This window comes from Chroicocephalus ridibundus, chromosome 9, assembly GCF_963924245.1.
Source record: "Chroicocephalus ridibundus chromosome 9, bChrRid1.1, whole genome shotgun sequence".
In the NCBI taxonomy this organism is placed as follows: Eukaryota; Metazoa; Chordata; class Aves; order Charadriiformes; family Laridae; genus Chroicocephalus; species Chroicocephalus ridibundus.
In genome coordinates this window covers 41,276,254-41,289,422 of record NC_086292.1, presented here as the reverse complement: position 1 = coordinate 41,289,422, position 13,169 = coordinate 41,276,254, and the positions used below count along the sequence as shown (strand labels likewise).

The 13,169-nt window shown below is 54.3% G+C and overlaps 1 protein-coding gene across 1 annotated transcript; it reads right to left on the bottom strand.

The window, feature by feature from the left end:
- Positions 1-3,401: 3,401 nt before the first annotated feature.
- RHCG (Rh family C glycoprotein) lies at positions 3,402-12,350 on the bottom strand. Its single transcript, XM_063347183.1, has 10 exons — positions 11,907-12,350; positions 8,312-8,498; positions 7,710-7,860; positions 6,803-6,950; positions 6,241-6,407; positions 5,402-5,539; positions 4,909-5,045; positions 4,251-4,375; positions 3,852-3,925; positions 3,402-3,723 (listed from the first exon to the last, which is right to left on the bottom strand). Exons 1-10 carry the CDS (start codon positions 12,115-12,117, stop codon positions 3,658-3,660), a joined length of 1,404 nt encoding a protein of 467 aa, XP_063203253.1. The 5' UTR covers positions 12,118-12,350; the 3' UTR covers positions 3,402-3,657.
- Between the last annotated feature and the right edge of the window lie 819 nt (positions 12,351-13,169).

Sequence of the window (13,169 nt, the reverse complement as noted above, 5' to 3'; positions counted from 1 at the left end):
AGGTGTGCCGAAAAAGCCGCCGCACGGCGGGACATGGCTCCCAGCCCTGGGGATGTGGTGGCCCAAGCAGGGATGTGGTGCAGGTGAGGGATGACCAGAGAAAATCAGGGCTGGCCAGGGCTGTCTGGGCATTGCACAACCCGCCATGGGCTAAAGCAAATAGAAGTGCCCTATTCATCTGGGCTGCAAGGCCAAGGCATCCATGGGCACGTAAATGGGGGGCTCCTGGCCCGTGCCCCCCTGTGCTTTGCTTCTTGACGGCCACCTCCTGAAGTCAGGAGGCCATGCTCCTTCCCACATTAGCACATGAATGGGGTTAGGGGTGGGGGGGAGGCGGGAAGGGGGGCAAGCCCCCACTGTCCACTCAAGCAAACAATTTGGCTAGCAAATTGACATAATTACAAGGGACAGAGAGAAAAGAAAGGCGAGCCCCCTCCCCTGCGCTCCAGAGGGCCCGACCCCTGCCGAGTTACTTAGACCCTTTGTGCGACTCAATGCTAGGTACTGATGAGGGGACGTATGCCCTTTTCAAGGGCCCTAAGCGACCGGCTGCCCTAATCTGATTACAATTTACAGCACTCCTTCAGAAGGGGCTGGAGCCGTGCTCACGCAGGCGTGGACACGCCAGGTCCAACAGGCATGTGCTCGCACCAGCGCAAAGGTAGATGGACGTGCACGGCAAAGGTAGATGGACGTGCATGGCATAGATGGATGTGTACGGCAAAGGTAGATGGATGTGCATGGCAAAGATAGATGGACGTGCATGGCAAAGATAAATGGACATGCATGGCAAAGGTAGATGGATGTGCACAGCAAAGGCAGATGGACATGCACAGCAAAGGTAGATGAACATGCACAGTGGCACTGTGGCCACCAGGCTGGCATGTGTGTGCAAGGGCACACCAACACCATCGGCAACGTGAACAACGTGGTTATCAGTGCGCTGGTTGTGCATGGTCAAGAAGGCTGAAGGCACATGTGTGGGGACACAGGGCTTTGCATGCGTGGGCACACTGCCAGCAGGAGATCCGCCGTGGCCAGCGTGTGGGGTGTGCCATGAGCCCATTTCAGCCCAAACGTGGGGCTTGTACCATGTACCTGCACCCACGCACACCAAGACACACATGGGCACACAGATGTGAGCACGTGACCCTCCTCCTGAGCAGGCCCACAGATGGGGACCTTCTGCAGAGGCATGGAGGTCCCCACCAGGAGCAGGGGACAGCAGAGGCGAGCAGAGGCTTTTCCCCGAAATCTCTGCCGAGGCTCACAGGAGCGTGAGTGTGAGCAAAGCCCACCACCTGCCTATTAAAAGCGGGATTAAACGATGCTGTTCTCCCCCCTCCTCGCCCCGTTCCAGCTCTCTCTAACATCATCCCCTTGGGGAAACCACCACCTTTACATGGGATTTTCCTTTTTTTTTTTTTTTAACCTCTTTTCTGCTCGGTGCCCCACAGATCCCAGGGGATTAGCAGCCAGGCTGGGCCTTCCAGCCTCCTTGAAAGCAGGTTGTTTCAGCCAGCCCCCCCATGGGAACCTGCCCCAGGACAACTTTGGTCAATGCCTCTGGTGCTTCCCAGCCAATTTGTACCACCTAATCCCCGCGGGTATCGACAGCCCCTTTCTCACACGTCCTCCCGCCTGCCTGAGCAGCCCAATCCTCTGCTCCCCGCGCTCCCCTGTTGAGAAACTCTCCGTCCACCGCTGGGGCCATGACCGCACTTCAAACGCGCCAGCCCGACCCCGGCATTGTCTGCCAGGGAATTAAAACTGCAAGGCCAGCCCCAGTGAGTGATTTAGGTACTGAGACCAGACTGAGCCCCGCAAGATCACGGGCAATAAAACGCTTCGCTGCCCAGCAGCCTGGGTAATTTAGGTGTCTTCCCACGAGGCGGAGGCAGAGCCTGGAGGGAAAGGGACAAGGGCTGGGGTTCCTTCTGTCGGCACGTGCATATGGGGCAGATCCCCATGGTCCCTTGCAAGCTGCTGGGAGGAAAGGCCAGAGGCCACAGGGACTGGACGTACTGCTGGATGCTGGCTTATGTGGGACATGGCCAGAGCTCAAATGGGGTGCCTTTGCCATCATAAAATAACATACACTATACCACCAGCTGGCAAGAGGGCTAGAGCGCCTGATGGTCCAGCTAAGATATTTCTGAATTTCCCCTTAGCCAACAAGCCCTTTCCCTGCATCCCACGCTGCTGCCGTGCTCGAGACCATTGCTGTGGGGGATTTTAGGTCTTTTGTTATTTTGCTGCTCTTCTTTTTTCAACGTCGAGGTTGTCTCAGGCCAAACAGAGGCAATGCCGGTTCAGAAGAGAGCATCTCCTGCGCCTGGCTGTCCCCTGTCCCCATGGCGGGGGAACACAGTGTTTCGGTGCCTCCTCCTCTGTCACAATGTTTTTCAGCTCCACCAAGCAAAGTGTCCAATTAGAGCAGAGCCTCTTGCTTCCATCTTTGCCGACATTTAATTAACATGCTGCTGCTGGCAGCCGCTGACAAATTCCAGAAACATGTTGTAAAGGGTTTTTGTCTTTACCCAGCATGGAAAATGAGGGTGTCATATCCCAAGGGGATGTGAATAGCTACTTTTGACTCCCCCCCTCAGGTGTGAGAATTACAGCTAGACGCAGTGAAGAGACCTATCAGCCCTCCTACCTCCTTTTTTCCCCCCCTTTTTCCTCTCCCGCTCCTCACATCATAACACCCTGGAAAACATGCAGGTTTTGGGCCTGATTTTCATTCCCGTCTCCTCCAACTCCGGCTGAAGCCTGATGGGCTTCAGAGCTGGGGGCTGTGCTCAGTGTTTGGGCTCTTCCCATCAGGATAGCACCGGTAAGAGGAAGGAGTGGTCTGATGACACTGGAAGAAATGGCTGAAACCAAAGAAGGGGAAAGCATCTTGCCAGCCTGTGCTGTACGCGCAAAGAAGGCTGCCAGGGAGCTGATGGAGGCCTTGGTAGAGCAGGTCAAGAGAAGGTGATGGTGGAGGCACGTAAAAGTGTAGCCAGACTCAAAGCTGGCCCTCGCCCAGGCCTTGGATGGCAGCGCCAGTGCAGGGACAGCTGCTGCACCCCAGCACCCCCCCAAAAAGCACCAGCCTGGCCTGTGCTCCCCACACAGACTCAGCCTGTGGAAGCTCTGGCTGCTGCCTCCTCCAGCTGCTGTATTTTAAGGCGCCTGGTCCTAAGCCAAGCGTCTCTACAGCCTGCGCTATCCCCACATTGACATCGCTGGTGCATCCAATTCAGCCCCCCAGACACCGGGAGCGTCTCAGTGCCTCCGCTTTACCCCCAGCAGCCCAGAACTCTCCCAGTAGCTGCTTTGTGCTACTGGCGGGAGAGACGGGGTCCGGGCGACATCCCGTCCTGTGCCACTACTCACACGCGGGTGCACAGGCCTGGAAAGAAGAACACGTTTTTATTTTATTCACAACAGCTCGTTACAAAAGCGGCAGAGAAGGGCCAGGCAGGGTGCCTCGTCGTCACGGGGAGAAAACGAGCCTTCACCCCCTCCAGGAGCGGGGCCCGGGGTCCTGTGGTGGCGGGGGAAGAGGCGGCGGGGGCAGCCCCGCCGGCGGGAAGATGGCGGGCAGCCCCGCCGCCCCCCTGAGGAGGAAGCTCCCGAGGCGGGGGGCGGCGGGGGGCTGTGGGCTGGTCAGGGCGAGGCGGGCTTGTCGGGGTTGTGCATGTGGTACGCGTCGCTCTCCTCGTCCTCCGGCACCTGCGGGGCGACACAGCCGCCTCAGCGCCGCGGGGCGACAGCGCCATCTTGTGCCTTCCCGCCCCGCTCCCGCCGCCGGCCTCGGCCCCCGAACGCCGCCGCAGCGCCTCGGCCGGGGCCCGGCTCACCTCCCAGTAAATGTCGTCCTCAAAGCAGTTCTCGGCGGCGGCGTCCCCCCAGACGGGCAGCTTGAGGATGGCCCCTGGAAGCAGGCGGGCAGGGTGGTGGGCAGGGGCCATACTGCCGTGCGGGACGCAGGCAGGGTGCAGATGGCCGGAGTCCACCCGTCCCGGCAGCCAAGGGGGCTAACGGTGCTCAGTGCCAGTCTCCCTTTTCTCCAAACCCATTTGACCTTACTCCCACCTTGGCTGCCCGGTGTCCCGTGCTCCAACCGAGTAAGCCAGAGGCTGCAACCCTCACAACGCGAGCGGGATGGACGCATCCAGCCATGGGCAGGAGTACGTGGATGCCTCCCTTGCAGCCACAGGCTGAGCCCAACCTTCCCCTCTCCATGTTTCCCTTCTTACCCACAAGGGCCCCTCCGGCAAAAGCAATCAGCAGAGACACCACAATGCCAGCTGCCTGGAACCCTCCTTGGACACTGGGTGTCCGCGTCTGGTACGCGCCAGTGAAGTCAAAGGCCTTGATGAACCTGCCGAGGGCAGAAATGGTGCGGATTGCTCCTGGCAGGATTTTGCCTGGCTCTGGAGGAGCCACGTTGCCCTGCTCCCTCGAGGACTCCTCCCTATCCCCATCCCTCTTCTGCAATGGACGAGGAGAGTGTCACAATGACAGAAAACACCTCTCGCTTCCTTCTTCTCTGGCCCCTGGCAAAGTTTTACCTAGGAGGAGCCCAAAATATAAACATTTCTTTTGTTTCCTTCAGCCTTACCTGACCCCCGAGACAATGCAGGGATGGAGGGAGGAGCACTTCCCCACCCACCGTGCCCCGGAGCAATGCCAGGGAGCGGGTTATGGCTCACTTTTTGAGACCACCAGAAGTCAGCTGCAAGAGATGAGTCTTTTACACTTCAGTAAGCCCAACACAGCCAGTGCACCCCATGTTTTTGAAGGGGAAAGGGGAAATTCTGAACAATTAACAAGGGCTGTTAATTGCTCCTCACTCCCAGCCCAAGAAGCCCCAGGTAAAATCTATTCTCATGTAAGAGTTTCAAGCTGTCTTACCCTTCCTTTCCATATACATCCTCTGTGGCTGCAGCTGCAGTGATGGCCCCCACAATGCCCCCAATAAGGCCCGGCATGGCGTGGAGGTTGTGGATGCCACATGTATCCTGGATGTGCAACCTGGACTCCAAAAAAGGCTGAGGGAAAGGGAGGTACAGAGAGATCAGGGACCTGAGCACAGCCCTGGAAAGGATTAGTTCCTTCCGTGGAAGACTGGGATAAGCAGAGAAGGAAGAGTGATATTGTGTCCTATTGAGGAGCTAAGGGCTTGTAGACAAAGCTGTGAGGCAAGCTCAAAATAAAATGACAACATATGCTCCAAACACTCTCCTGTTGGAAGACTGAACCTTCCTGAGCCTTTGGGGGCAGTAAGTGGAGTCAGAAATGCATCTCCGTAAGGGATGGTGGAAAGCAGGGACCCTCAAAGGGAAGTGAATCCATCCCTGATCTCCTTAGCAGGACCAGGGCTGCAGACCCCCAGAGCAGCACTCACCGTGAGGTAGACATACCCCACTGTGGACACGATGCCACAGATGAACCCGACAATGAGGGAGCCGTATGGAGTCAGCATCATCTCCGCGCTGGTGCCCACAGCCACGCCACCAGCCAGCGTTGCGTTCTGGATGTGGACCTGCAGAAGTAACCACCCTGTTCTGGCATCTTGGTCAGATTACAATTGCTTGGGGATGGTGCAAATGGTAAAGTGGGAGAATCAGCTCTGAAAATGCTTCCAGAGGAAATATCAGAGCCCATTTTCCTGCTTGTTGGTAAAAAAACAAGAGGAAAAGAACAGGCAGCCTCTGTCTGTAGCACAGGCGCACATAGACTCCCACTCCCCGTACCACACACGTTCTTTGCATCCACAAATCTGGGTGGGGAGTTGTGATGAGATGGAAATTGTCTCACCCATGTGTCATGCAAGCTCCGCTGTCACAGAGACATGTCACCCACACACATAACACGTACAAGTCAGTCCCCCGATTGCTCATGAGCTGCCGCACTGGCCCTGCTCAGCTTGCTGGAGAGGGCTGCCTAACGTGGCTCTGCAACATGCCCATCAGTAGCTCTCTGGGCAGAGCAGCTCCAGTCTCTGCTGTGACTTAGGTCCACCACGTGCAGGGCATCACCCTGCACCTCAAGCACTGCAGGACTCACTTCCCACTTGTTTATCGAATACAGCCTCTGGGTTTCTGCCTGGATGCTGGTTGCATCATCACACCCTGAAACCTAGCATCTGTTCAGCGAAGGACAAGCGCCAGTTTTTTCCTGGACCCTCGATCAACCTCACTATAAGTCTCCTGGGCAGCACAGGGTGCTCTGCTCCCAGCTTACCATGTCAAGCTTGCCTTTCTTCTGCAGCATGCTGGAGAAGGCCATCGTGGTGAGGACACAAGCAGCCAGGGAGCAGTATGTGTTAATGGCAGCCCGGTGCTGGGCATCCCCGTGATCAGAAATTGCTGAGTTAAAACTGGGCCAGTACATCCATAGATACAGAGTACCTGGTGGGATGGGGATGAGGGGAGAAAGAAGAGAATGGGAAAAGAGAGAATACAGGGATTGAAAAAACCTCTAAAGAAGATCTTTCTGCACAGGGGGGAGTTAAATCCCATAGTCCTGCTGCCCCAGGGCTGCACCCCCCATGACGGGACGAGCATCAGGAGGGGCTGGCAGAGAGGGGGATCCCAAATGCGTCCTTGTCTTCCTAGGCACCATCTCAGCTCAGCCACTGATGAAGAGAGTTGAGTAGCTCTGAGAGGTGGAAGACCAGGATATAGAGCTTCTCAGCCCCAGGTCCTGGTTTCAGTTTGGTTTTCCCAGAGACACAGGAGTCACCAGCCCTCTACAGCTGAGTGGTCTGCAGAAACCAGCACCCGTGAGGCAGAGGCTGACTTACCAATCATAGCGAAGAGGTCGGAGTGGTACACGGAGCCCTGCTTGTCCTTACACTGCTCCAGGTTGGGTCTGTACAGGATACGTGTCACCGTGAGGCCAAAGTAGGCTCCGAAGGTGTGAATGGTCATGGAGCCACCTGCATCCTTAACCTGCAGCCATAGGAAAACAGAGGTTCGCTTCTGCAATCGCCACTTGTTTTGGAGCTGAGGTCTGGTTTGCATCATGCTCAGCTTGTCTGCCCACCCGTCCGTCCAGCCTGCACTCAGTCATGGGAAAATGGGACAAAAATGCTATAGTCCTGCTGTCTATCCTGCTCACTTAGTCCCATGCATGGCTGTGGCATTCCTCTTAGCTTCCCCATGGAAGGCATCAAAGCAGAGAGCAGTTTCCCAATGGCAAGTGGGTTTCAGCAATAGCCAGGTTGGCTCCCATGTGCACTCAAGTCTTCTGGAGGCCTATTTGGCTCCCAGCGTTCCAAGCCCTCTCTCAAAGGACAGGAACCCTGCCTCCATCAGCAGACATCTTGTTCTCTTTGTCATTTGATTTCCTTCTACAACACCCATATTCCAGCAGGGAAAACAGATGACAGGGAAATCTCAGGCATGAAGAGAATGACTGGCCTTTTGTACTAAGACTCCCTCTCTGCCTTGGAAGCCACAATGAGGGGACCCAGTGCTCTTGAATTGCCAGGCTTCTGTGTAAAAGTCAGGGAGATCTCTCTTCTCAGGGAAGTACACCCTACCCCCCCAACCCCCTCTTTTCTAATCTGTCTACTTTTTCTGCCTGAATTCTCGCATTTCAAATGCTTATGAAGGCAGTGACTTGGTGGAGCCATAGCAAAGGGAGACAATTTGGAGAGATGCGGAGAGGAAGGAGCAGAACCAAGTGGGTGCTGCCTAAAGCCTTACGTGAAGCAGGTTGAGGAGGATGTACTCATTCACCGCGAAGAGCGTGACTTGAAACAAAGTCATTACAAGGAGCTGTATGGGGCTGGTTTTGCCCAGGATGGCCCCAAAGGCAATGCACACAGAGCCCACACAGAAATCAGCATTGATCAGGCTGGAAAAGGGGAAGGATAATAGTGGTTTAATGAGGAAGTACTCTTCTGTAACTCACCCTTACCCACCCCCAGCTCTAGAGAACCCACCCAAAGATGTACAGGTGATTAGGAGCCAGTCCTGGATTTCCCACTGAGCTTCCTCCCATTCTGACATACTATCCAGGAAAGGTGCTTTCCTCCAAATTATTTAAATAATGTATGTTCTCAGCACTGGCAGCCATGGTGCTTGTCTTGGGACTCGGGGGTGATGCTTGTCTCACATTGCCCTTTGAGCAGTACTACCATAATGGCAAGTACCTTTGGGCTCAAAGGTGGAAAGCAAGTGCAGGTATGCAGAGGGATGACAACATTTTAGAGACTTGTTTGCATATAACAGAGGGACAGGCTCCCATCCCACATCTTCCACTGGCCAGACAAGGGGTGGCATCCCAGAGCCCAGCTCCTCCTTACTTCTCTACTCCAATGAGGATCTTCCCACTCTTGAAAGAGTGGAACCAGCCTTGCATCAGAAGAGCCCACTGGATCCCAAAGGCAGCAAGGAGGAAATTGAAACCCACGGCTCCGAATCCGTAACGCTTGAGGAACGTCATGAGGAAGCCAAAGCCCACGAAGATCATCACGTGGACGTCCTGGAAAGCTGTACAGAGGGAAGGGACCGTCAGCTCTGTGGGGACAGCAGGGCTGTGAGTGCCATTTGAAGTCGGCGGTGAAAGGAAACTAACCATATCAGTGGCAGTAGGGGGGAAAAATCAAGAGAAAATATGTGTTTGTCCCATGTCCCCACGTTTCTAAGTCTGAAAATAGCTCAGCTTTCAGAAACTGGCTTTTGGTTAAAAGGCTCAGCCTTGAAAGTAAAAAATGTTTATTAAAAGCTGTGTGCAAGAGAAGACTGAAGACTAGTGGCGTGCACAAGGGAAAACATTCTTCTATTCAGATTGTTTTTTCTCCTTTTGTAAAAAACTCAGAAAATGTCACGTGAAATGAACAGTAAAGTTTTGTTAAAAACACATGAATGGTCATTTTGGGTAGCTCCATCCAATGCAGCGTCCTGGTGATGGCTCAGAGCAAGAAGAGTTCAAGAACAAGTAAGTTTACAAATACATTTTTAAAATGCTGCTGAAATCAGTGGCAAAATACCCTTGAGACTGGGATCCCACCTTGTGAAATTTTGAGTACTTAAACCAGAGAGACCCAGTTCTTCCCGCAAAGGCTCAGACCTGCTAACTCGAGCCCCTCAGATGCCCTTCCCTGGGGGAAACCAAACCTGCCTGAGCCTCTTGAAAGAACTTCTTGGTGCAGTAAACCTGCTGTACTTTTTAATGCTGCGGTTTTCTATCAGATAAGGATTGCTTTGCAATTAAGTGAGCTGAAATGCTACATACTTACAAACTGAACCATGCAAACCCTCATACGGGAGGCCACTTTGCCCATGGAAAGAGCAGGAGGCTCGCGGCTGGGATCCCCCATAGGAAACTCCTAAGAGCAAACCCACGCAGTAGAGCAGGTAAATACAACACCGACAGAGCTACATCAGCAATTTCTGCATTATGCAGTGCACAAAGCATTACAACCACTATAACCAGCAATGTCTGTGGGCCTCAGAGAAGGCACAAACTCAGGGCAAGGGAAATTCAGTGACTGAGAATCTGCTCTACCCCTGAAATCCAGCAGCCCCAGATCTGGTCCCGCGGGGACAGTGAGGTTGTATCGGCTGCTTCCACTAAGGGCTGGGTGAGGATTTGGGTGAGGTGCAGCTCTGCAGAAGCTGTGGCTTTTTTCCTTTGGTGCTTTACAAGATCGTGCAACTTGTTTAAGGACAAGCATTTGGACAGGCTCCAGCCATTCAATGCCATGTTGCAGAGATGAGTTAATCTGCTTGTTTTTAAAAATGCCCTCCATGCCTATGAAATCACTCATTAGAAAAGGAAGAAGGCAAGATCTGCAGCTGACACTGTTCAGCAGAGGTCACTTCAAATGCACTTCTCCGCGTGTCGGTAGAATGAGTCTTCCTAACTCTGGTTTTACCATACAACCCCACAGGCGTTCCCTCTGCAGCTGTATTTATTCTCCCTACTTTTCTTTTCCAGCGTAAGCAGCACAATACACTGCTAGAATTATCTTCTGCATTTGCATTACATATTCCCACTTTCACCCTAAAAGCAGAAATACACAGGTCAGAGTTAAAGCTGCGGACTGTGTCCCCTCCGAAAAGAGAGAGGATCCCCACTACGTGTTAGGACCTGCAGAAACACAGGAGGAAAAGTCTTTCTTCAAACTGCACCCAGTCTAAAGCCTTTTTCTAATCCTTGCATTTGTTTTCCCTTGGGAAGAATAACTTTGGCATTACTCAGAGGCAGCCCAGGTGCTGCCATGACTTCAAGGTTTTGTGACCCTGCTTTTGCGGGAAGACAATTGCCATCACTATTGAGAGGATGTGTTTGGGCTTTGGGAATACTATCTGTGCCAAAGAGTATAATTTCTTTTCCCTACAGAGCAGATGAGTCACCCTTTAAGGAATATCAACGTGCGATTCAAAGCGAGAAGGAGTTGTCACACTGACTGGACCTGGCAATGGGCACCACTGACACAACCGTGCATTGGCTTCCCTCTGCCTGCCTTCCCAGTCATCCCTGGGCTTGGAGGACCTGTCAGTCCTCCCACTGCCACTGTGGACAGGTCCTATGGACAGCAGCAGTCACAGACATATTAATACCAATGATCCTTGGATGTTCAACCATTGTGCTCTCTTCTGAGCAGTGCTGGATAGACACAGGGATCAAAACGCCAGGGCCTGGCTGCCTTGCCATGTTTGCCCATCTTTGCAGAGAGAAAATACTTCTGATTAGATAATGGAGAAAAACCACCTGTGCTTTTGGGCATGTGAGCCCTTCCTCAGGTCTGAAACAGAAATGTAATTCAAAGCTAAACTAAGCTAAGCAGTTGCTCTGCGGTTGATTTAGTTGTGTGCAGCCATTTGAGGGGGAATATTTGGCTCTGCAGAGCAGGGGTAGGATATGAGGACAGAAGAGAGGTCATGTCCTTAGCTCCTACAAGCTCTTTCTTGGACTCCTGATGTCCTCCCAGCACATCAATGACAAGAGCAGCCTTCAGGCACTGCTGCTGCTTCACGTTGACCTGTGTGGGGTTAGTCCCAAGGGTGGATCTCAAGGGAGAGCCCAGGGCAGCCATGGCCGTACCCTAACCTGAAGGCTGGCTGAGCAGCAGGTTTCTGTAAGCAAATCCTTTTCTGAACTAGCTAATCCTCAGCAGCTACAGGTTTCTATAGCTCCTTTGATTTAGCAGGTGTTTTTAATGGAAATGTTCTAAATAGATGCATGACTCAGGCCTGTTGCTTCCTTGGAAACAATTGCCTACAGAAGCAGTCTGTTTCCAACAGCTCACAAAGATGACCAGCCTTGGAGATCAAAGCCGGCCAAAGGCACTGCCTGGCCAGAAGGGCTTTAACCACCTGAATAATCCCGGTGGCAATACGATGCAGTGACCCAAGAGCCCTGGGAACCTGGCAGGTTAGGAGGACTCCGGCATCAAAATGCCAGTTGCTAAAGGGTAATTCGCTAGTGAGGGGGAGGACGCAGGAAGGGGAGGAAGATGTCACAGGATCTCGACAGCCGTTCCTCTGTATGCACAGAAAAGCTTGCTCTGATCCAGAGCCGAGGGAGGGGGCAGCAAGACAAAACTTGCAGGGTGCTGGGAAGACGTCAGCCCTATTCCTGGAAAAAAGACGTCAGGTACTGGTGTCACGGTACCCTGCTGACAGAGCCCCAAGAGCACTGGAGGGCCACATGGCTTTTCTCTTGCTCCTTGGTGTGCCCTAAACCAGCCTCAAGACAAGAGCCCGACTTTCCAGCAATCGGTGGAGATGTCACCTCTGACAGGCTCTGCCATGGGATGGGACGGGATGGGTTGGGATGGGATGGATGGGGTTGGGATGGACGGGGTTGGGATAGGATGGATAGGTGCATGGGATGGGTTGGGATGGGATGGGGACCAGCCAGCACCAGGACTAGGCTTCCCATATACTCACATGGGTATCGGAAATAGAAATCGTTCTCTATGTCGCTGGTCAGGTTCATCTCTCGCTTCTCTTCTTCCCAGTGCGCATCAGCTTCAGGGCTGAAGCGCACGAAGACCCCAAAGAGGACGATCATGGCCACCTCCCAGAGGAGGCAGACAAGCGGGAGCCGCCAGCGCATGTACGTGTTCTTTGCCATTCCCTGGTGCCTCGGCCGCTCCATCCACAGGGATCCCCAGGGGCCTGGCACACCGTGTCAGCCCGCGTCCCCCGTGTGGGCCAAGGCCAGTGACATATATATGTCAGAGAGGGCGAGGTGGGGCCCAGGGAGGTGCCTGTGGTGGGATCACATTTCAGAGCGTGGGAGCTTCAGCAGGCTTGCTCCTCTCACCCTCCTTCCTCCCTGGGAGGAGGGACCGGTCTCAGCACCTTTTCTCTGAGCTGCTCCCAGCAACTCTGAGCCCTGCCTCCCCCGGGACGCCTAGACCAGTGCGAGTGGGGAGTGGAACCTGGGTGTCCTGCCCCCTGTTCTGCCCAGCCCCGCACCCCTTCCCTTCCCCTTGCAGGAGCGCCCTGACCCCCGCCGTCCCGAGCGCCTTCCCTCCCTGCACTGGGTGCTCCCCTCAGCACCCCTCTGGCTCTGCAAGCACCCTTCCCCAACTGGCACCGAGGGTGCCCCTCGCTCCAGCTCTCAGCTGTCCCCATGTCTCACGGGGTGCAGCAGGAGACTCTTCGCCCTGGGGTGAGACCGTCCTGCTCCTTGCTTTGGACCATGCATCCGGACAGTTGACTACACCATGTGAGCCAGGGGAGCAGAGGCAGGCTTGCCGCCCCATGCAGGGCAAGTCCCAGAGCCTCTGGGGCAACATCAAACTGTCACCAAGGCCTGTCTCATCCCGGGAGTCTCAGTCCTGGGTGCAAGAATGGGGGATACAGCCCTGCTGCAGTGGGGGCTGCCTGGGGCTGCTCACCCCCTCCCCAAAGCATCTGGCTCTCTCTGACCAAGACCAAATGGTGCTGAGCCCAGGGGCCACATTCCCTTCTGATGAGTAGGAGAAGATGAGCTGTGGGGCCTCTCCACATCCCTGCCTGAGTCACTGGGCTGGGCGTGGGTCCCGCTGTTTTCTTTTGGAAAAGCAACCTGTGGGGCAGTCCCAGGAGGAAGAGGAAGATACGTGCTTCAAACCAAATGCGAGGAACCTGCACACATGCACAGACATGCAACAGCCCTGCCAAGGCTGCCATATATCTATAAGGATGTAGAAGTGACACATG

Bases quoted from the DNA above. Each gene is read 5' to 3' on its own strand.
- RHCG (XM_063347183.1), bottom strand. From the start codon at position 12,117: ATGGAGCGGCCGAGGCACCAGGGAATGGCAAAGAACACGTACATGCGC. The intron at 6,951-7,709 runs GTAAGGCTTTAG...CTATGGCTGCAG, and splicing joins TCCTCCTCAACCTGCTTCAC to GTTAAGGATGCAGGTGGCTC. The intron at 6,408-6,802 runs GTAAGTCAGCCT...CCATCCCACCAG, and splicing joins CGACCTCTTCGCTATGATTG to GTACTCTGTATCTATGGATG.